General features: G+C 37.5%; 1 protein-coding gene across 1 annotated transcript in view; it reads right to left on the bottom strand.

The window, feature by feature from the left end:
- FAM120B (family with sequence similarity 120B) overlaps positions 1-24,207 on the bottom strand; it is a 49,628-nt gene extending 25,421 nt beyond the window's left edge. Inside the window, exons 1-6 of the mRNA XM_027721400.2 lie at positions 24,179-24,207; positions 22,366-23,413; positions 18,244-18,424; positions 12,378-12,473; positions 6,323-6,495; positions 2,221-2,313 (exon numbers count right to left, since the gene is read on the bottom strand). Coding sequence (XP_027577201.1) covers positions 2,221-2,313; positions 6,323-6,495; positions 12,378-12,473; positions 18,244-18,424; positions 22,366-23,385 — 1,563 coding nt within the window. The 5' untranslated portion in view covers positions 23,386-23,413; positions 24,179-24,207. The remainder of the gene's footprint in view (positions 1-2,220; positions 2,314-6,322; positions 6,496-12,377; positions 12,474-18,243; positions 18,425-22,365; positions 23,414-24,178) is intronic.
- Between the last annotated feature and the right edge of the window lie 416 nt (positions 24,208-24,623).

Here is a 24,623-nt window from a genome sequence, read left to right as displayed (position 1 = left end):
ATCCACACACCGCATTTCAGAAGCACAGAAACAGGAAACAGACCACTTTTTACTCTTCCTGTGAAGTGAGAGTAACATCATATAAATCTTGAAACTGATCCTGGTGCTTTCACAAAATTACAGGCAGCTTATATATGAAGAAAAAAAGTATTTTTATGGCTATTAATACAACATAACATCTTTTCTTGATATAGCTTGACAAGACACAGCTATACAAGAAACTGAAAAGGAGCAACTGTTTACCACCAGGAAATCCACGTCATTAAAACACAGGAAGGGAGGTTAATTTGAAGGCAAACGGGGGAAAGGTTTGAAACTGTTATTAATCTATTCACAAACTCAGAAGGGAAAGAGACCAAAATCTTTCCTCACTATTCCCTTTAGAGGGATTTATTCTGACTCAAACTATTACCAAAGACACTATTGTGAATTTTAATAGAATAAAACAAGGAAGTGCTCTACAAAATAGCTTGATACAAAATTTTCAACTGCATTATAGAATCTTTTGTTGTTTTTTAGCACAGCAGAAAGCATTATGTGACAGTGCATGAAGTGCTTTCTTACGCAGCAGAGGGACAGAACTTTGGAAAGGACCTGCCAATAGCACACAGAAGTAAATTCCAACAACATGCTGTCCACTTCATGAGACAGTGTAAGACCAGCTTCACATTTCATACACTTTTATGCTCATAACTCTCTGCCATAAGCTTGTGGGAAAATAATACAATTTTGTGAACAATTCTGAATTACTACAATGCTGATAAGTAGCATACAATGATTAATATTACATGTTTGCAACACTCAGATTTCTATTTTCGTAGAATCACAACACGAATGAAGCACACAAAGACCTCTAATTCAAACAGAATAAACTTTCAAACACTTCAGATACTTCTGTAGTAATACCTAAGTGTATCTTAACGTATATATGTAGAAGACATTGTAAGATATAAGTGCACCTATAAACAAATTGTTTCAACACTTAAGCTTGGTTTCCTTTATGCTTTTGCTGAATGACTGCCACACAGATTTGATAAAGTAATGATACTCCCAATGTTGAGTGCAACACTGTGCAATAATGTCTTTGACAGAAATAAATCCTACATTTTTGCTGTTTTCCGTATTGTCTTCATTTCATAGCTTCCTTTTTGTTACACAGATCTTACACTTGATCAGCTGCAGAACAAATTTGTGATGAATTTTAAAAAAAATGATAGGAGACTGGACTTTATCTGTTATAGTGAATCAAATAATGAAACTGGAAGCACACTGGTTTTGTTAATTTGGTCCCTGTGCACTAGAAACAAATGGATGGTAATAGCAGTGGTTGGTTTACCTTGCTATCAGCAAAAAGTACTTTTAAAATTCTCACATGGACGGTTCAAAGCAACTGAGAATTTATTGGAAATATAAGCGAGATTTACAGAGTGAAGATATGTTAAGGTTCTAACCATTTCTAATCCTTTCCCACCTACTTCTACGTAAACCCAAAACTCAAATGGCCATTGACACGAACAGTCTATGCTCTACACTACTAATACTTTGAATACAACTTGAAGTGGTGACATTGAAAATACTCTTGTATAATGCCATATGCAAGAAGATAAATTTAAATGGTTCTACTGCAATAATTGTCTAGCAATCTGCCTTTCCACATGTGGATTGAAGAAGATAGGAAAGGAAAAAGCCCAGATTTGCATGGCGTATATAAAATATTTAAAAGAACTCGTGACTAATTATAGAATAGTGTAATCCAAATAGTTTTCACTACAGTGGGTCACATAACAATTTTTCTGGTTAGGTTTATACTATGTTTATATTCTCCCTCAAGTATACTTAAATTTGATTTAATGCAGTGATTTTCATACAACCTATGTCCCAAAACACAATCCTCCTCAGTAAAAAATAATGTAGCAATGTTGTAAGACAGGATTCACCGCTACAAAATTTTTAATCAGATCGAAGTCCAGAGGACAAGTAAGGAAGAAATCTAAGACTACTTTGCTCACGCTACTTCACAACCACCAGAAAATGTCCTTTCCATTTTAATTTTTTGCGTGATTAACAAATGTAAGTATTCACATGAAATGCAGCACATTAAAAGCCTATGTATTTACCATGATCCTTAGTTCCCATACCTGCAAAAAATTAATGTAGAACAATTTTCCCCCAAAATATTTTTCATGACCATTTTATGCAACAAATTATTCTGGTCCATACCTGCAGACCTGCCAGTTGAGCAGCTGACTTCCCTTTGAGGCAGAGAATGAGTGCCACAAATGCATTTAAGTCTTCCAGAGAGAGGCTACTGACCTAAAACAGGTGAAAAAATAACACATTATCTGAAGGCTCTGAAGAGAAACTCTCCTGAAAATTGACTCCTCTTGCTCAAGCACATCAAACTTAGATCAATGACCTCATGGAATTATGACCATCACGAATGCATTGTCTAGGAAAACATACTTTCAGGGAACAAAATACTTTCTTTCACAACTTGAAAGAAATGCATATCCCAATACTCATGTATAGTGTATATACATGGATTTCCACACACCAAAAAAAAAAAAAAGCCCACCCCTCTTTATTCCCTTTTCCGCTTCCCTTGAAGTTTCTTAGTAACAGGAAATAACTTCATCTCTGTAACACCAAGCATAGTAAAAAAATGAGATTAAAAACAATTGCTTTATAATTAACATCCAGGATAAAACCCTCTTCACTGAGCCACAGATGTGATGACCATTGGGGTTTTTTTCAAATGCTTACACAGTTATCTGTTGGAAACTTTAAAAATAATCTAAAATATTTAATTGCCTACTTTTACCTGAATTTCAGGATTTTTAGGCTACAAATCGAAGTGGGGAAAACTCAAAACTATGAGAAAACTAAATCTAAAATGTTCAAGTGGGGTAACATAAAGAAAAATTCTAAATTCATGTAACAGTTCACTCTAATACTTCTATGAGTGAAGGGGGAATGGGAGCTTTTTCTGCTGTGAAAAGGTGTTCTGACATTCTATAGAGACACAGGGTCACCTCAGGAGAAAGACAGTGCCTTGAGACCAGCTGGGATGATCCTATGACAATACCAGTTCAGTTCTGATCTTTTCCTTCCTCTTATAAGAACATTATGCACACCAAGACCACATATCTGTTACAGCTGTTGAGGCTATAAAAAGGGCTTTAAAGCAAGATCCATAAAACATTACAATTCCTTATCAATTGGAACTTGAGGAAAGGTTTCTCTTGCAAAATGTGGAAATGTGTATTGTGGGCTTACAGAAAAGTTAAAAGGCTGCCTAAAACTCTGCACTGCCTTTCTTTAAACAGCTTAATTTTGGGGGAATGTTTTGTACATTCTATTTCAATCCATTAAGAGCTTCTATTTAGTGAGAGTTAAAATGAAAGAGAGAAAAATTAACAAAAAAGTATTAATGTAAATCAACAAGAAAAACCCCCAAACATTAAGAAGCCATCTATAATTATGTAATTCATTTATTTGCTTAGGAGGAGTAACTCATTCTTTCCTCCTCAGGATAAAAATTATCTAACCACTACTGAGAATTTAAAAATTTTTTTAAAGTCAGGCCTTGCGTTTGTTGCACTGTAAAATACTTTCCCCTCTATGATGCTGCTAAATCTTGCATAAAGCACAAGAATGGGAGGGATATTAGAAAAATTTTAAGCTTTCAAAATGCTCCTTGGTATTCATTAACTCCACCTGCCTGCTAAGATCTGATAATGGTCCTACTTTACCCTGTAATTCAAGTCAGGTGTCACCTTTGTGTAGACAGCAACAAGAGTTTTACTGAACCTGCACATTTTATATATTGAAGTAACAGAAAAGTGACTTCCATCTACACAATAATTCTCAATACTTGCACAATTTTGTGCTAAGAAAAGGAAATCAAATATTGCTTGCAAGTACAATAGCAAGAAAATGCCCCTAACAGAGCAGAGGAGCCAAAATGCTTACGAATGTAAAAACACTCCTTTGGAGAAATATTTTATTCAGTAACCAAACTTGGAGAGTTACCACAATTCCACTGTCAGATTTATTCCAAAACCATAAGAGATTGAAAGAGATATTTCTCCTTTCTTTGCAGACTTCACATTTTGATATTTGAACTCATTCACTCCTTTCTCAACTTTAAAAATAGGTATGTTATTTCGTAAATTTTTGTTCTTAATTTGGAGGATATTTGAAAAGTACCCTCACTGAAAAAAATATTTTTCAAATCAACACTTTCTTTACATATTTAAGGTCTGTTTATTATATTTTTTCTTACTTTAAAAAAAAATGAAGTTTTCATTAAATATTTGCACATAAGTTTCAAGGAAGCCAGATGGGTTGGTCAATATGATGGTTCCCATAAAAACCTAATTTTTAGGTTAGATTGAATAATGAGGAATGGAATTTTTAAGAGGTTTATTCTCCCTCACATGAGTTGAAGGAAAGCTCGAAGCCTGCTTCAAGGCAACCTACAATTGGTCAACTTAAATACTTTTTGAGAAAACAATCCACCTTCCTTCTCCAATAGAAATTTAAGACTAAAGTGTAAAGACAAGAATTAGATCACAGTTAGACAAGCATTGTTTTCTCAGCTATAAAACAAATGGAAGCAATATGGACAGCTCAAAGCATGGCTGCTGACACTCTTGCTCTCAAGTTTTCCTCTCCAACACCCCAGGAGAACAAATGGACAATACTAGAGAAATAAGCAACATTTAAAAAAACTCAGCAATGAAAAATGTTTAAATCCAAATTGATTCCCTAGTCTCATTCATAGGGTAGATTGTATCATGGCAACTCAGAGACCAGAAGAGAATCAGAAAAACAGGACAGATGTTGAGAAACTGGCACCACCATGAAAAACCTTCCATCAAACTAAGCCCTTTCCGTGATCTCTCTGCTATTATTGCTGTTGAAAAGAAGAGCTGTGAAACTGCTTTCATCTCTGTTTTTAACAGAAGCCATTGGATAACGAGTTCTAAAAACCATTTCCCTGACAAGCATTTTTTTTATTTTACTAATATGCTGTGATCAAGGCTCAGTAAATCCACATTTCTGTAGGTATTCCCTCCTGTTACTCCTCTTTGTAATCCCACTAAAGAAACCCTTCTTAAACACTTTAGTTATCATGCTATGAAAGATTGTGCAGGATAACACAATAAATAAATGAAACAGTGATAACAGATAAATAAATGAAACTGCAATTTCATATCCAAATATGAAGAACACTTCAAGTATGTTAAAAGCTTGGTACATGATACGTATCTGGCTGAATTTAAACTGCAAGGCATGAAATGATGTTTAATGAGTTTCATCTTCAAAAAACCTTCAATTTATATTCTGTGATACAAAAACTAAAGAAGAAAAAAAAGAGCTATATGAATCACTTGTATAATTCCCACATGTATTTCCTCAATGCATCATTTGAGTAAACACAAAAAGAAAGGAAAAGTAAGGGAGAGCTTGTTTTCATGTATCACATGCCAGTATAAATCTGCTATTGAGGAAAGTGAAGTCTGAGAAAGCAGAACAATAGACAAAATGCAGTTCAGTGTAGGCACAAATGAAGCAGAGTTTATCAGATTAGATAAAAGCATTATAATTTTCTCATCCTCAGAGAGGAAAATCTGCTTGTGAGATCAGCATTTGAAATGAGGCAAGTACAGACAATATATTAAATACCTAAGAGAAAAGTAAACAATGAAGCAATATGGTATTTAATCTTGTGCCCCTTTTTATTACAATTAAGGTAGTCTTTAGGCTGCCAAATATTTGGAATTATAACAGAACTGCTACCTAATGATCCTCTATTACTCAGAATTTAATGAGAAGAGCCATATTCTCAATTCTAGCTTGAAAATGAGTAGATTGACAAGATGGTGTGAAAAAGCAGTGAGAGCTAACTAAATATTTATACTGCTGTTTGCATAGCCTGCATAGTCACCTGAGGGAATGTCTTCTTTTGATGACACAAAGGAAACACAAAAGGAGCAGCTTTAGTTTGCAAACAGGTCCCAAAAAACAGGGGAAATCCCTCAGTTTATACTCTCTCTGTTAAACTGCCCAAGGGGTTTTGTCATGGGCATGTGAGAGTTATGATTAACTACCAAAAAAACCCAAGTATTTCTTGAGCAGGATGGTGCATGTTAAGCAGAGTAATTAAAAATACTGTAATGCAGTACTGTTATATTTGATCAACTATGCCTACAGTAAAGATTAGGACAAAAATCTAGCACAGGCTAGCAAGAAATAGTTTATTAGTCAGTCACATCTATCAGATGACAGCGGAAGAAAAAGCAACTGTCCCAGTTACCTGCATCATAAGATAGGTCAGCAAGCAACAGAATCCTGCAACAGGTGCTTCTAGAGCTTGGAGTTCTTCCATCTCATCCTGAAGGTGAAAGCATGCCAGAAACGTACTATACCGTTGCTTTTCCACATCAGGTCCTTTGGCAAGCCACAGTGTTTTCAAATTAGGTGTTCCACCTACAAAGGAAATCCATTATATTATTTTGGCAGCAACAAGATAAAACACGTCTATCTCATTACAATCTGAAAGGAAACAACTGATCTGCTCTTGGTACTTGCAAGGATCACAGAGCTGAAAATAAAATGTATTTGACAAAACTTGCATTGGAAAAAAAATAACATAAAAATACGGCCTGTAATTTAAACAAAATTTATTGAATACAGGCATGTTTAAGCAGAATGGACTGAATTAAATTGTTACAACAACATAGAAACTTTGAGACAGCAGGCACTTAACCAATGCAAAACCAAAGTTTGCCTGCAAGTGTGTTCTTTCCCTTGGGGATCCAGAGCATTAAATGAAGTTCACTTCATCATAAATAGCGATTCAGCAGAAAACAACTAGATCTTTTTCTTCTGTCTATCCTAGAACTGGTGTATCCCTGAAGGATCCTCACATTGTCTCCCTTATAATCACCTGTTTTAATGAACAAACTGATCACCTATGCCACTTGCTGGCAAACAGGTATTCTCCATAAAACACTGTGTTGGTATGACTCCTCTGCAGTAGGTTCCAGTTTGGGAACAAAAACCAAGGTGATCTGGTATTTTGCACTCCGTAGGCTACTGTATGAAACACTGCTGCAAACACACACAAAAGAACTGTCATCAGTTATGAAAAATGTATCTTTCAAGAATTTCTATACTATCATTCATGCTTGTTTCTAAATCCTTAATATTTACCTCATGTTGCCATCTCCCAGCTTGTGACATGTGTGAATGAATACAAAATTTGCTCCTCATTTAAATTACATTTAATCTGTTATCAAAATAAACACTAATGCACGTGAAATAACAGAACAGCTAACTGGTTATGCTTGAGAATCTCAATAAAAGACAGAATTGTACCATAAAGTACTGCTGCTTCTGTATTTAAATAAAACGAGGTGTGAATTTTAAATGTGGACTAATTAAGCAACATTTGGTAACACCTTCTCCTTTTTTATGTGACACGCAGCAGCTGCAGACCAGTTAAGAACACTTGGTGATAATAAATGGTTAAAGTGACAAGGTGCTGAAATCTACATAGACAATGTTTATTTAGCCAGGAAAGCCCATTAACCAAATGGTACTAATTCTTTGGAGAGGGGGAAACTAGAAGAGAAGTTAGTACTTTCTTTCTTTATCTCCCTGATGGATGTTTTTTTTACTACTTTTAAGACTAACTCTCCTGTCAAAAGTTTTAACCATGTAAAGAACTACTATCATAAAATCTATAAGTCTCTAACCTTATTAAGAAAAGGACCAGTTGCTTGATTGTAGGTAGAAATGCAGGTTAGAGATAACACAAATAGCGGCAGTGAGTGGGCCAGTATAGACAGCACCAAAAAGACTCAAATTAGTGGTTTTGATATTGGTAATTGCCGCCTTAAGAAAAAAAAAAAAGAACCACAGAGACTGACTTCCAGGAATTAAAGCAAATATAGCATGCAGGAAACCAAAACAGAACAAACTTTAAACTTTTCCTATCAAGTCTGAGACAATTTGTACATGGTTTCTGCATACGAAGAGATACACCAGAAATCAGTTAAAGCCAAGTTCTTTTTTGCATCTGGGGTTATATCTAATAATAGAAATCCTTCTTTCTTCAGAATAAAACCATTAACTCTGTCAATATTCAAGATTACATGTCTACATTGAGAGAACTCAACAAAAAATTCAAGACATCTCTTCCATAAACAATTCCTTACACTTTCAGAAACATCTACTTGTGCCTGGGAAAAAGAAGTATGGATAAATTATGAGTTATTTACTCTGGAAAAGAAAATTTGATGCTCTCTCTTTTTGGAACACATCAACCAAAGGTGCTATTTTTCTGAGACGATCTCTTCTATAAGTAATAAAATACCATGTAGTACCTAAGACTGATCTATTAACTCTTAAATGAAAGATAAGTAAAACAAAGAAAGAAATACCCTGAAGTTTAATGACTTTCCCATCATACATAAAGTCCACAGCAGATTCTAGGATTCATATACAGTAGACCCCCAAAACTGTTCTCTGCTCTGGTTACATCCTCACTACATAATTTACAGTAATTAGAAAACATTCCTGAAAGAGAAATTTACTTGGATAGGCAGGAGAAATAATTTACTTTCAGAACATGTCTAGATATTTACTAAATTAACCTAAAAAACAACCAATAACAAAAGGAAAACACAGCAAAATATACTTAGATATACACAATTGATACATCTTTACTGTAAAGATTAGTAACGAGAAAATTATCTATCCTACTGGTTGTAGGAACCACAAGTTCCTATGAATTACTCAAATGCTGCATATGCTTACAATTATTGTCAACACACAAAAAACTCTGTGAAAACCATATTCACTACAATGTAAACTGTAGTCCTCAGGAACTTCAAGAAGAGGAGCATCACAAAGACCTCCATGCAGGTTAAGAGATACTACTTGCCCACACACAAACACACACAACCGACAAGTTAAAAGAAAAAGCATGAACTGAATTACTTTTTATATTTTTCCTGTATACTCATACATTTAATGAAATTGTCATACAGAAAGCAGCATGACAAACAAAAGCACTTCAAGGGAATACATAACTACTTATTTCATTTGTTTGAATTTCAATTATTGATTTATGAATATGCAATACATGCAAAAGTTGTGGAATGCATTAATTATATGAGATCGTTTAACTCAAGGCTTTTACAAAGATGATCCTTACATTCATACCAACTTTAAACAAGTCATCACTGTGCATACAGATATAAATGTATGATATTAACTGTTCATATATATTTGAAGTATTGACTATTGAAATTTTAGTTTATAACATCAGTAATAGAACTTTAACACTTCTTCATTTTTACACAAGCATGTAAGTACCGAGCAGTAAAAATAAGCTTATAAAACAACTGTGGCCAATTTTAAAGATGCCATAAACCCAAATACCAATTAAATCTGAGCATTAAATAAGCATTCCAGAGACAGCATTTTGAACCTACGCATATTCATGTTATATTCCTGTAAGAGGCAATGATTAAAATACTGAAAGTACATCCAAACTCTTTGGTATGAAGCTACAATATCCTACACATTTTCAGAAATTAAATGAACAGCAGAATCTGTATATTTCCAGTAAAGACTTTAGAATTTCTTCTGTTCCATATAAATCACACACATGTCCAATATATCTGCTATGTTCACAAGATATGGATGTTAAACAGTATTTTCCTGGATCACAGATCTTCTAACAAGATTAATTTCTTGATGACACTTTTTATCAATTTAAGTGCTACTTTGTCAATGTGTGGAAAACAATGATCATATTCATTCAACTGAAAAGAAACATTCCAGAAGCAAGAAAGAGATACAGAGAATGCGAGCAAGCACAGATGTTAATTCAGAAGACTGTCTCTCAAAAAACCCAACAACATATATATAATATATATGGTATTTTAAATATATTTTAAGTCCTCATCTTACTTACCATACTGCCTTTAAGATTCGATATTTTATTTGAAAACAAAGAGCTAACATTCAATCTATCACCTGCAACTTTTCCTGATACAAGGCAGTTCTGCTGTTTTATATAAAAAGATAGTGGAAATTCTACCTTTCTTTTGAAGATCAATGCAAAATTTAAAATATTTATTGTTATGTAACTACAGTTCAAAGTTAATAGCTTCTTCAGACTTTTTAATCTAAATCAAATTAAAAAGAGTCAGGATTTTCCATATATACTCAATACAGCTCTAAACTAGTTTTGATGATGTTATAAGTTTTTTCAAAAAAGATAAAACAAAGAACCTTCCAAAATTAAGTATACTTGTGAATTTTCTAATAGGTTTCTGGTAAAGTTTTTTTTCTCTTTTCGCGTAACCTGATCTTGATTGACAGCTTTGAACTCTAACTTCCTATAACAACTTCTTTAAATTTAGCTCTAAATATGATCCCTGTCTGAAAAATGTGATGTGCTGTTGAGGACCTTATATGGTGAATTAGAAAGTCATGCTGTGGAAAATCAAAGATGCATGAGTGAATGTAAGGCATACAAATATGGACTGTAAAAATTTTAGAAAAATATTTGTTCGCTGAAGGAATGACAACAGAGGACTAAAAATAAACACTAAAAGTCCTCCTCCCCTCTTTTAATAGTCTGCTTGAACAGCCTTTCATTACTGAATTTGCAAAGATTATGGCTGAAAAGATTCTGTTTTTATAAACTCCACTTATGTGGTTGTTATAAACAAACAAACACAGTGATTTTAAATCCTGTTTACTGTCAACATAAAGATGGGTTCTACGTAGCATGTTTGCAGAGCTGTAGAACCAGAGTACATGAGATTAAGTGGATTCCTCTCCAGAAAGGGAGGAAGGAAGTATAATATCTGGGATTGAAAACTTCACAACAATAAATACAGTATATTTGCTAGGCAATTTGAAATGTAGGTGTGGTTTATACTTTGTCAAATTTTGTTTCCTTCTTTTACAAATGCATGTCCCCAGACCATTGTATGCTGAAATAAAACAGTTGTACAGGACAGACTCATCAGCTTTTACCATGCATATTCTTATCCATATGCAAAATTTCACAGCAATTTCATGCTATCACAAAGCCAATTAGATAATCACTGTCCTAATTTTGTATATGGGGTACTGGACAGTGAAACCACTGTATATCAAATAAAAACTCATTTGTACTTTGTCTATATAAATTATTTCTTTCCAAACACCCCTTTAAAAAAGATTTTGAAAAGTCTGATATCTAAACAGCAACTGGTTTTCTTTCATCCTTGAATGTGAAGACTCTCATTAAATATATAGGTTAGGATACCTTAAAAGAAAATTTATTATAAATTTATAAAAAAGTGCATGTATTTCAACTTTTTCTGAATCTGGATTTACAGCAGACAGAACAAGGACTACTACAGAAAGCTCTGGCGCTGAGGGAAGAAGCACTGGTGATTATTCTCAAAAAGTTGAGTAGATAACTCTTCTTAACAAGATATCAATGTTATTGTAAACCAATGGAACAAATTCACATCATATAAGAGACTAAAAAAACTTTCGTGCTGCTGATCCATGTGACAGCATATGACTAGACAGAGAGAGAGAGAGAGAGAGCTGTGAGAGTAAAGAAGGCTACAACAGCATGGACAAACGAACAATCACAACAATTTTCCCTCTGAAATAACAAAATTGTTACAGTACTGTTTACTTCCAATCCTAAACTTGTATTGCATGATACCATTTAGTGACATGGACAGTGTCCAATCTTTTCAATTAAGTGTATTATACTTTCTCATAAATATATTTCTCATCACTCTAATTTCACTAAGAGTGTTCATTAATGTGTTTTTTACCAAAGGGAAGAAGACAAAACCATACAAAACTTGAGGCTTATGACAATAGAAACAGCTTCACAGAAACAGATAAGCTAACTATTTTTTTATTGAAAGCTGGAATCTCTTTTTGAGTTGTCATAGATGATCTAAAAATTACTCTTCTCTACATTCTCCATCAGTCTCATTAACACATTCTGTCAAATAGGTTAATGCACAAATTTTAATATGGCCCTACATACCACCTATCCTGGCCTTAGAGCAGTATCTAGAACCTCTAAGAAACTGTTTTAAGTTTAGAACTGATGTTCGAATTAGCACTGGGTTTAACAAGACACAGCAATAACATGTATCTCAAAGCTGAATCCTATTATAATTACAAAAAGCAATTACAGGCATGCAGCACTTTAGCTCCTTGTTCTCCACAGTCATTCTGGATTCTATATCAAAAGGATGATGATGGATTGTCTAACTTCATTTTAGTGAGGTCATTCTTTCAGTTTAGACTTAAATACATTTTTATTCTACCTGGAACAGAAGGTTGTACAGGTTGTATTAGCTCCGGCTGCTTGAGAGGATTCCCACAATAGACAAACCACTCTTTTACCAAAGGATAGGTTCCACCTAAAAAAGACAGAATTGGATTAATAAGTCAAATACAAGTATTGACACTAGTAAGCAGGTGTGACCAAGAAAAAAGTTTTAGCAACTTTATGACAAATCAGAGCAAATGAAGAGAGTTTCAATCATGTACTATAAACATGAGTTCGGAGTTGGGAACTGCAGCCAAAAATATAACTACAAGAGTCTGTAGAAAGCATTTGAAAACTGCTTTAGGCCTTCCCATTATGAGGCAGTTCGGGAAGCTTTGGAGGCATCTGGCATAGCTTAGGGGCCTACATGAGCTACCTCAGTCTCAGGACTGTCGCACTGCCACATATGCAGGCAGTGCTTAATACGATTCACCTCCCAACTTCCCCTGACATCTCCTGTGTTAGGGTTTGAGCCAAAATCTTTATAAGTAGGCCTTGATGGCTATTTGAAAGCTGAAACGATGGAGCCATCCCACGTAAGATGTAGAGCTTTTACAGCCCATTGTTCCAGACCTTTTATCTAGTATAAAGGGATTGTTTATGCGTAATAGCTCAAGTGGCTTCCTAGTCCCTAACCTCAACTCTGCCCTGCCCCCCACTAAAGAGTAGGGTGTATCTTAAACTAAAAATGTCAGCACTTGAGTTGTGCATCTAACTACTTGATGCTTGGGAAAAAAACTACAAACCAAAAAAATACCCTCAGATAAAAATCAAAAATTTAACCATTTTTGAAATGCAGTCTATCCAATTTACAGTGGTCAGCTCAAAATCATTCCACCGCAGGTCTCCATAAAAAACCCCAACAAACAAACAAATCCAGAATCATTGTTTTTATAAATGGTGCTTCTGTATTCTGTCCAGATTTTGCTTATGGTAACCATGTCATAGTGCCCTAAATTTCTACTCTCTACAGTCTGGTAAACAGTATAACTTAAACAGGTTTAGCTGGTCCTGGGCACTTGGAGTAGTGTTTCAAATCTTTTCTTCTTTTCCTTCCCTTGTCCTTTTGAGGTTCACAGAATTGCATCTCTAATTCCTTTCAGCTCTCACCCTGTGCTGAAGCCACTGTTCTTAAAAATTCCTGCTTTTTATCATCAATTCCAATCTCCATGCAATTTACTGCACAAGTATTTCTGATGCCATGTTGTGAACCTTAATCAAAAACTTCACCAAATTAAAACAAACCAAACAAATCTCTCCAAGACTGACCTTCCATTCTCCACCCAAAAAAAAGTTCTGTCACATGAATTTCCTGATCTTGTTTATAGCTCAGTGCTGGAGATGACTGTTGGCAGGAATGAATGAGTAGTGTGCTGTAGTGCAAAGGCAGAAATTCCTCAGATGGAATTCTAGTGTCAGGGATAAGAGACAGGGAAAAGAACATGACAAAATCTGTTTTACAACCCCTGCTTCTTCTTCCTTCCCTCCTTACCCACGGACCTGTAGCACAAACTCCCAGTAAAGGTGAGGAGGGACTGAAGAACCAACAGATGGACTATGGGGGACAGTATTACACCTGGCTTGCCACACCTCACTGTTAAAAAACTGATGACATGGAGTATAAAATTAAAAATGCCTACTCTGGGGGAAAAAAAAAAGCCTTAAACTGTACATTCCAGTAGCTGAATAGTCTCACATTTTGATTATAAATCATTGTCTGTGATAATGCTATTTCATGCACAAACCCCTCCAATTTAATATCCCAAAGTCACTTTCAGAAACATTCTGATGTTTTAGCATTGTTTTAAGATTTAGTACGTATTTATTCAGCTCATTCAGCCTCCTAAATTTTAGCCTAGTTTCTTACGAAAGCAAACCTAATAAAATTAGGACTTCTGTCTTATAATTAATTCATCGATGCACTGCTCTGTTTCAACTAAATCTGACAAAGCAGAAGTGATTCCAAATGGATTAAAGTCCTAAATATTTTGTGAAACTGGTGACTCAGACGACAGAGGGATCCTATTAGGGCACCAACCGAAAGAAAGGCAGGAAAGTCAACTTACCTGTTTTATCCAAACAGACTAGAGGGTAAATCAATACACAAATAGCTGTAAAAAAGCTAGAGCTGAGAAAAAAAGGTAGATAGGATTTGGGAATAGCAGGGAGCAATAGAGAACATGCTTAGGAACACCATATATTGCACAAGGGAGTTGTCAAAGACATGAGGAGAAATTAAGATGCTGGGAAGAAGCACAGAAATAGAAAAGCTTTGTTGAGGGGAAACTGGCAGTGAGCATCACTCTTTGTGAGTTCCACAGTTCACAGAAAAACTTATCAAAATGTGTCTTAATTCTAAATACTAGTGAAACGCCAACCCTCTCTGCATGGAAATATCTCTGGAAAAAAATCCCTAACCCTTTCACCCAGCACACATAAAGAGTATCACCAGTGAAATTTAAGAAATAACGTTCCTTTGTTTAAATAGATTCTGAATAACCTGTGGAGGCAATGCTTAGGCAGCCTAAGGAAAGTTTCAACTATGTGCAAAACACAAGACAGCTGGAAAACGCTGTTACATGTGTTCCTCTACACCTCCAATAATGCCAGCCCTCCTGAGTGGTCACTGGTGATAACCGGCAAAAATTCTGCTAGTGAAATGTTTTTGACCGTGTCAAAGTGAGAATCAGTCTAGCCTGCTAATGTTAGAACTGGGAGTGATGCCAGGACTTCCAGGAGCTGGCCACGGGCTTAGGCTACATTACATAATGTCCTAATTGGCAACGGTCATGCAGGTGCAGATATTTCCATAGACTGTGCTAGTGCCAAAACCTGCTGGCTTTATTCTGAACTCTTTGCACACACAAGAAAGAGGTTGGCTGGCCTATCAAGATGCATTATTTATTATTTCACCCTCCTACTTGAATTTTTCCAAAAGTACTTTTTATAGGAAGGATGCTAAAAAGTTGACAATTTATATCACTATATGGAATATTTCAGGTAATAATCAGAAATAGCTCAATTAATCATAAATGTACTTTTAAAATAGGCAACAAGTGGCATGCTATCAGAATCACCATCAGCCCCCTATTTATTTTTGGAGGGTCAAAATTAAGGCCGTGATTCTGCAACATTTCCATGAGTAGAGATACATACATGCTTACCGTACGTCAAACTATACCAAAGCCATGAGCAATTCTTTCAGCAGCACTGCTAACTTTTACAGGAGGTTGCTGATTTGCTCATTCCAACACTCTGCCATTCCCTTGGGATGTTTCACCACAGCTATATGTGGCTACACAGAGTCAGATGGGGAAACAAAACCAGGTTAGTTACCTGACTGCAAGAAAGGGAGGGAAGAGAGAGAGAGAGAGAGAGAGAGAGAGAGAGAGAGGCTATTTTCAGTTTCTCAAACTAGGCCACCACACAGCTGCACTAACAGCTGCACCAGTACAACTGAGAGGATGCACAGAGACTGAAATGAGTGGCTGTGCAAGAGAATTACTTACACTGGCAGCAAAAGAAACACTTATTCCACTATGGCTTCAGGCAAAGTGGCATGGTATAGGCCAATGGTTTCAAAGGATATCAAAGGTTTCAAAGGACATCCTGCTCCTATGGATTTGTGGGTCTCTTAGGCACCCTTGGAAATCTCACCCTAGATGTTCAAAACTAACAGTATCTTATTTCAGAGTAGAGGAAACATTTTACATTATATTTAACCTGTTTTTACTAAAACTGTAACCACTGTTTTTACTAAATGTTGACTGCTTTGCCGGTTAACAGTAAATAAGCAGATTTGCAAACTGCAAGGAGGTAATTTTCCAACACAGGGTAATTGACAGATATTAAGGAATAAAAAAAAGGATCACTAACACATACATCACCACTGCAAACTGGAACATTGTGTAGAGTTAGCCAAGTTACCTTCAAATTTGCTACATCAGCAGCTGTATCATTATGGCAGCAGACTCCACATGGACTAATCTAATTGGTTGTATTGTTCCAGTAAACTCCTTTTTAAGGCTAATCCAAAGTGATTCTACATTATACTACAACCCACAGACAGTACTTCTTCCCATCCAACCTCTTACGAAACTACAAAAAAACAGTCAACTTGACCTCACCTGAGGGAAACTGGCAATGGATTCTACTTACTTGGTATAGAACAAAACGTCCTTGCAGGTTTAGCAGTGAATCCATAAAAAAATAACGCTTACACTTACTTATGAATTCCAATATAGACTCTGACTAATGATCTACACTCTTGACTTAGAAGCAACTATACACTGGAATACAAAAGCAATCCATGAACTACTAGGAAGTGACATGGTTAAAGCAATTAGAGATAAATAAACACACTAAAAATGCAGATTTAATAGAGGTGTTATGCAGACACACTGTACCTACCTTTCTGGAAGGGTTAAGGATTGAGGGGACGCTATTATTTATTTTAGAAAATTATCTCAAAAATCAAATATATTTGAAGCCTGAACTAAGAATAAATAATACATGCTACATGTGGTTTTATTCTAAAATCACTTTCTTAAAAGAAGACATCTTTCACATTCAAATTCAATTTTTAGTATGATTCTAAATTAATGTTTCTGTATTTCAATTATCATCTTGGAGTTCTAAACCCACTGTAACACAAATGTAGATCTGCCTATTACCCTGACATCTCACAGCAAAAAATTGTTAATTAGAAATTTTGGTCTGGGTGTTTCTGAAAACATCAGTGAATATCCTGCTGCTTAGAGGAATAAACAAAACTCAATCAAGTTATAATTGTCTACAAAATGTAGAGGCAGCAGGCCGAAAAATGAAAAATGACAGATATGCATGATTACTGCTGAGATTTTTGTTACTGTCTCCAAATGACTATGTAAACTCTGATTCAGTTTTTCCTATTTTTTTTCCTATTATGGCACAACTTCAACCTCTGGCTGCTGAAGGAAGTCATGTACTTAATTACCTTTCTGTGCCTTTCTAAGCAAATATTTTGAATATTAGGTTTGGTGGCGGTGCACTTTCATCAATAAAATGTAAAGTGATTACTGTGGAGAAATCAACATATTCAAAAGAACAAAAGTTCAGTACACATTTTATTTTCAACTCACTGCCTGAAAGACACTGTAAAGATAACATTTAACTAATGGAAGTCTTAAGAACACGAAATTTTCCAAGGATGTGAATAAAGAACTCTCTGTCTTGGAGGAGATGAATAGAAGCAGAGATATATGTACCTGCTCCAGAATCTGTTTATACCGCTGGATAAAGAAATCATATTTTCTTGCACTTGGATGAAAGAACTAATAATCGCTGGCATGACTACTTGCATTTGCATTATTACAGTAACTATATTTGACTGGTCTTAAAATTGCAGACTTAAAATCAACAGAACGTAAAATTTTAACAGTGCATTATTGTTTCTGCAAAAGTGTATTACAACTCACTAATTCATCAGTAGCCACGCTTACCAAAGCAACATAAGGTTTCATACACTCTCAAACCTTCAAAAATCTTCTAAAGATCATTGTTTTGCTCAATCTTTTGATCATTAACTACTTTCACAACTTCCCATTTAACAAGGAAAGAATCCCCAATTTTTTAAAATCACTTTAAAAGCAGTGAAATGGAACAGCATGTAGAAAAAAGCCCACAATTTCACTGTCACATTTTCTCTTGATTCCATAAGAAGTACACTTCAGCTGCCCAGCGTTTTTCTCCTAAATGCACTTTTTATCCTAAATGCCGTTTATCCTAAATGCTGATGTAGCCACTGAAGCAATGAATTCAATATTTCATATTTCAAAATTGAACATATACTTGAATAACGATGTAAGTAGTTTAATTCTTACCTTTTCCAGATTCCAACAAGACAGAATAAATATGCTGACGAGCAGGGCGGTAGATAAGTGACTGTCCAGGAATCTCTGTATCACAGTCATCTTCCAAAGAGTTGCTACACTCAATAACTCCATTACTCAGGATATTGAAGACTGAATAATTTTCAGATTGGATATGCTGTTCTTTAGCTAACTGTTTTTTCAAAGAAAGAAGAAGGTATTATTTCCAAAAATAAGAAGGATCAAAATGTAACAAAATGTATTCACTGTTCGAAGAAATAGTTCTTTTTCTATCAGTGACAATAGACGAAATAGCCAGGGAGGGAACAAGTCCTTTTTCAAATAACACCAGTATACTGTAGTTTCAGACCTCTATCTTTGAGTAGACAGGAATCCCCAGGAAACCTATTATTGTCTTTCTTAGCCCCTCTTTTAATTCTTAAAACTTGGGAGCTTGAATGACAGTTTTTTAGAGAGTAATTATTCTTAAAATGATTTCTGAATTCAGACATATCTGTCCTCCTTTAGTCACCTGAAAATGTATCTTTTCTCTTTTAACAGTGAGTGAAGGCATGACAAACCCCAAACTTCTAATTTTATTGCAAGATGAACTACATAAGACAGCTCTATTTCTTCCCTGTGCTGACTTTGTGCAGTTTACATTCTGGCAAAATTAGAATACTTAACTTCATGACACATTTACTTTGCAATAGCTCTTCCCCATGTACAGAAATGCAATCCCCTCCAGTGAGGAAAACCAGGTCTACAGGCTGCTGCTGCAAAGTAGAGTAACAGCATCACCCAGGTTGCATATTAACCACGCACTGGATGCAGATACATCTGGCTACAGCAACAGGCTCACAGAAGCCTCGGTACCAACAGGATCTGCTGGTCTGGAGTGGCTTAGATGCAAAAGCAACAAAGCTGCTCCCAGGCAGCGCAGAATTTCAACCAGTAACACTTGCAACCTGGACTGGCCAAGTGGAGACCCAGACAGACTTTCTACTTCACTACCTCAGACCAAAACTACGGGGGTGTTCAAACAGCTGAGTGGAGTGAATTATCTCCATGTGGTGCCACTAATAAATTCTTCAGGACCCATGCCATATGGTGAGCAGGCACTGACGTCTCTCTGCTCTGCATTCCCTGCATGTATCACACTATCCGTATTACTTGGGTTATGCCATCCATGCAGCTATCACCGCCTCTTTCACTGTCAAATTAGCAGACCCCTGGTCAGAGTTCACCATTCACCATTTCTGCAGAATTCCAGTATCTGCAAACCTGTGAACTCAGCGGGTCAAGGCTGCAGTCAGACACTGGGTCATTGCTGATCAAAACTAATTCTACTGAAATGTCATACTTTCAGAAGAAATTCTCACATGAGCGTAGAATCAATGATAGGCTTCTGTGAACAATGGCAATCAACGGAGCACTTGCTTATAGCAATAAATTAATGGTTGCCCTGAAGGAAATATTTTAGTGTTCCTAATATGCGTAAACAATGTAATCCCCCAAGTCTACTTTTGTATAAAATAAAACCCAGAATTAAGTATTTCTAAGCATGATTTGAATGAAGCATTAAACTTTTTCATACAAACCACTGTCACAGATATGGGGTCATTTAAAAATACTGCTTTATTGTAATTTGCCAATAATCTACATATCCTCATATCCTGAAAAAAATACAAACTGATTTCAGAAGTATTGCTGTATTCAGTGCTGTATCTTGAAAAACATTTCTGATTCATACCTACAGTCAGCCAGAAAGTTGTGCTCTTTTTTCTGAGAGAAAGAGCAACACGAGGCTACGTCCTCACAGTTGGAATTGAGAAGTGCGCCTCGTTTGCATGCAGTTCAGATTATGTGCAATGTAAGCAGAACTACATATGGGTTTCAAAATACAAAGCAAAGCACACACATTACATATACAAATATTTAAACACCTGTAACAAAAACAAAAGAGAAGTTAACATGTCTAACATTTTGACTTCAATTTCCTTGGCCCAGGGACTGTCTTCACATAGGATTTATGCAGCAACGTTGAAGAGGCATTCTTAAATGGAGTTTCTAACCATTATTATTTTATTACAGCAGTAGCTCAGCATGATGCTAGAGAACTGCAACTCTTCAAATGAAAGATCAAGCTAAGAAATAATGACCACTTGTCATAAAGACTGCATGGTACATTCTTTTAAGGAATAAGGATATTGCCACTATTGTCCTGGCCATAATCCAACGTAGATAATTACATTCTGGCTAATTTTTCCTTTCACTTCAAGCATAAACAGTATTTTTCAACACTTTATTATGATGTACGGTCGCTGATTTTTAAAACGTCTTCTATTTAACTACAACAATCGAAAGTGACATGCATTGTACCTGTGTGTGGATAACAAAAAAAGCCCAAATATATCTGCAGTTTAGCTGAAATGAGCATTGCATAGGTTACAAGGTAGTTATAAAATGTTTTATAGTCTTTTTAAAGGAAAATTTAAATGATATGATTACTTTGAAGTAATATGAGGAAACAGAAAAATTGTTTTAAAGAAAATGTTCAAGATAAGTAAGAGAGACAAAGGCTCTATGAAGTCTATGAGAACCTAATAAAATAGGAAGTGACAGATGGCTAATGTAGGGTCTAAAATACACTTCCTTGTACAGATTTCCTTTTTTAAATCTCAGTATGTTATCTTAAATGCCATGAATTTACAGAATTGTACTCTAGACTTACTACTATTGCATAAATTCTGATGCAAGGTAGCTCACATTCTATTAGCTGGGTAGGCTACCCTAAGCTAATATATCCAACTTCCCAGAGTGACTCAATCTGACGTGCCATCTCTCACCCCAACACCAGCACGTCCCTGCCCATGCGGGAAGCCATAAGTGAAACTGGAGAGGGGGGCCTGTGCAAACCTCATGAAGTTCAAACAAGGCCACGTGCAAGGTCCTGCACATGGGTCTGGGCAATCCCAAGCACAAGTACAGGTGGGATGGAGAATGAATTGAGAGCAGCTCAGAGAAGGACTTTGGGGTGTTGCTGGACAAGCAGCTTGACCTGACCAGCAATGTGTGCTTGCAGCCCAGAAAGCCAACTGCATCCTGGGCTGCATCAAAAGCAGCATGGCCAACAGGTCAAGAGAGGAGATTCTCTCCATCTACTCTGCTCTGTTCAGACCCCACCTGGAGTATTGTGTCCAGTTCTGGGCTCCTCAGCACAGGAAGGACATAGACCTCTTGGAGCAGGTCCAAAGGTGATCAGAGGGCTGGAACACCTCTCCTACGAAGACAGGCTGAGAGAGTTGGGGTTGTTCAGCCTGGAGAAGAGAAGGCTCTGGGGAGACCTTAGAGCAGCCTTCCAGTACCTAAAGGGAGCTACAAGAGGGCTGGAAAAGGACTTTTCACAAAGGCATGTAGTTACAGGACGAGGAGAAATGGCTTTAAACTGAAAGAAGGTAGGTTTAGATTAGTTATTAGGAAAAAATTCTTTACTGTGAGGGTGGTGAGGCACTGGCCCAAGTTGCCCAGACAAGTGGTGGAGCATCCCTGGAAGTGTTCAAGGCCAGGTTGGATGGGGCTCTGAGCAACCTGGTCTAGTGGAAGGTGTCCCTGTCCAGGGCAGGGGTTTGGAATTAGGTGATCTTTAAGGTCCCTTCCAACCCCAGCCATTCTACAATTGTAAGATACGATTCCGTACGAAGTTTCCACCAGAATTTCAACTTCTGCATTCTTAGCACAGCTTTCTTTGGCACCTTGACTGCATGTGCCAGGCACAGCCAAGCAAACCACTGACCAGCTTATGGCTGACTTGTGGGTTCTCAAAGTAAAAGGAAGTCAATACATCATGTAATACATGGGAAGTACATCTCTATGCCCAGCTATTAGCCTATACAGCAGTTGCTCCACATTATTAGACCTGCTTGATGCTTCAAAAAGAGAACCACTTTTTACTAAATGTGCTGCCTTTCCCCTCATAGTGATGCATGCAATAGTCCTAACCATGGCTCTACTTAACAGACAAAAGATTTTGCACAAGCAAATTTAATTCAGTAGGTTCCCCGTACTAATTACCAACTTCCACTAAGTTGTCATGGCGATAAAGTGATCGCTAAGCTTTAAAAAACAAGTTACCTGAAAGATTTCTTTATCTTGACAGATGGCTGATTGCTGCTGAAGAGATAACATTTGACAATTTGTTACATTGGGAGGAATCCATGGAGACTGCTGCCCAGGTAAAAGATAGGACTTTACTCCTCTGTAAAGCAAGGTTTTGTCTGATCCCAGAGGTAGCATGTCTTCCAAGTGTTTCAGGCTGCTGTATGAGCATGGAATTTTTGAGATGTAATTTGCTACACCTAGAAGTATTTTTGTTCTTCTGTTGTAGCTGTTGTTCTTGTGGGGACTGGTGGCTAAACATTTGTGCCAAAAGCCTTCCAACAAGCTTTCTGGAACAACATCATTGCCAAGCAAGGCAGCAAAGAGAGGGAGGTGTGTCAAACTAATACCCAACACATTGCAAAGTTCCTCTCGAGAGTACATAACAGTGACCAGTCTGTCCAAACGGAGGTTCTCAATGGAAAAGTAGGGACATGTATTATAGATGAGGTAGTCACTATCTTGCCCCAGAATTCCTATGCAGTTGTGTTGCAAACCATACGCAGCCACCTCAAAGTCTGCCTCTTGCAATGTGCATACTGTTTTTTGACCAAGTGACTTCAGGGCATAACGTGTAAAAGTAGGCAAAGCTGAGGGAAGAACAAACATTTCTCTGCCTGGTTGTTTCCTGTGAGTCTTAATAAACTGAAATAGTCTGGCTATTTCCTTGGTATTATTCCACCTCCGTTTGATCCACTCCTCTCTCTTTTTCTCTTCTACCACTCCGTCAAAGTAAAACACCAACTTGATACCAGCTGCCATAAAAACGTTAACAAAATCCTCTAAAACGGCAAGGTACTCCCGCCACTGGCCACCACACACCCAAAATTCTGGTGTGTACCAGTATCTGACACAACTCATGGCATCTACTACAATAACAGGTGGGAAATCAGGATGATCGACACGATGTTTTTCTGCCATTTCTCTCAGATCTACTGTTTTGCATGCATCAGGGCAAACTCTTGACACAAATCCCTGCAAACCTCTAACGCCCATGGCTGTTCTCTCCAAAACTCACTGCAGTCTGAAAGAAGAAAAATAAAAACAACATTCTAAAATGCAATAATAAAAACCATAAAGATATTCTACAAGCAAAAAAAAGACAGCAGCCTGGAAACTGAACTGCTGTTTTTCTGCTTTTGCTGATAGCTTGTTGCCTTGTCCTGGCCTCGATACCAGCTTGAACAGTAACAGTTTGAAACAGTTTCCTTGCCATCAACAAACCAGACATAAGTACTCATTCATTCTCCCTTCCACTTCTGGTTTTTATATCAGAGAAATAAGTAAATATCAAAAGATTTTCATAAATATGACAAAAATTTTCAGATTTATAGCCTTTAGAAAAGTATGCCTAGGCAGAAAAACGAGTGTAGATTTCTTATTATTAAAAAAAAACCAAAACATGCTTATGGAATTCAAAAAGGAAAAAAAAAACACATTGTGAATTGACAGTTTTTAAAGGTATTCCCGGATCCTCAGAGTTTAAAGATCTAACACACTCCAGACAGAGTTTTTGAATGCCACCCTCTTTAATCGCAGAATGGTTTGGGTTGGAAGGGGCCTTTAAAGATCTCGCGAGCTGCGGGGGCCTCTGCGCCCAGCCCCGGCAGGGCCGGACCCCGCCTCTCCGGGGTCCGTGAGGGGATGGGGACGGGGAGAGGGACGGGGATGGGGAAGGGGATGGGGATGGGGAAGGGGATGGAGATGGAGATGGGGACGGAGCTGGGGCTGAGTCCGCGCCCACCCCCCCCGGGCCCCCCAGTCCCGCCAGCCGCCGCCCCGCACTGACCCGAGCGGCGCTTCCGCTTCCCTTGGGGCGGGGCCGCGCCTGCGCCCAGCGGCGGGGGCGGTGCCGAGGCGCGGGCAGGGGAGGTCCCGATCCCCGTCTGGCACGGCCGGCTGCGGGAGGGGGGCCGGGCTGGTGGGACCCGCATCTGTTCCCGCCCGCGGGATGTGGTCCCCCGGCTTTGTACAGCCACGATGGGGCCGGAGAGGCCAGTGTGCCCACGAGCAAACCTGGCCGGGGCGGGGGGACGGGGGACCGTGGGGACATGAAAGCGTCGCGCACCGAAATCGCTTGAACCCCCCCGAGTCGCACACCGGAGATTTATGTCGCTCTTTGGCAGTGCTACCTAAGGAGGGGGTGCGGGTTCGCTTTGCTGTGCCCGGCGATTGCCGGCGGAGGGGAACTCCCGTTTTTCCTCCGGGCGCACCCGCCGCACATCCCGGGCTAG

Source organism: Pipra filicauda, unplaced genomic scaffold (assembly GCF_003945595.2).
Source record: "Pipra filicauda isolate LSUMZ 115617 unplaced genomic scaffold, ASM394559v2 scaffold16_size7369187_pilon, whole genome shotgun sequence".
NCBI lineage: Eukaryota > Metazoa > Chordata > Aves > Passeriformes > Pipridae > Pipra > Pipra filicauda.
Note: the sequence above shows the minus strand (reverse complement) of the source record. Positions and strands in the feature narration are given on the sequence as shown.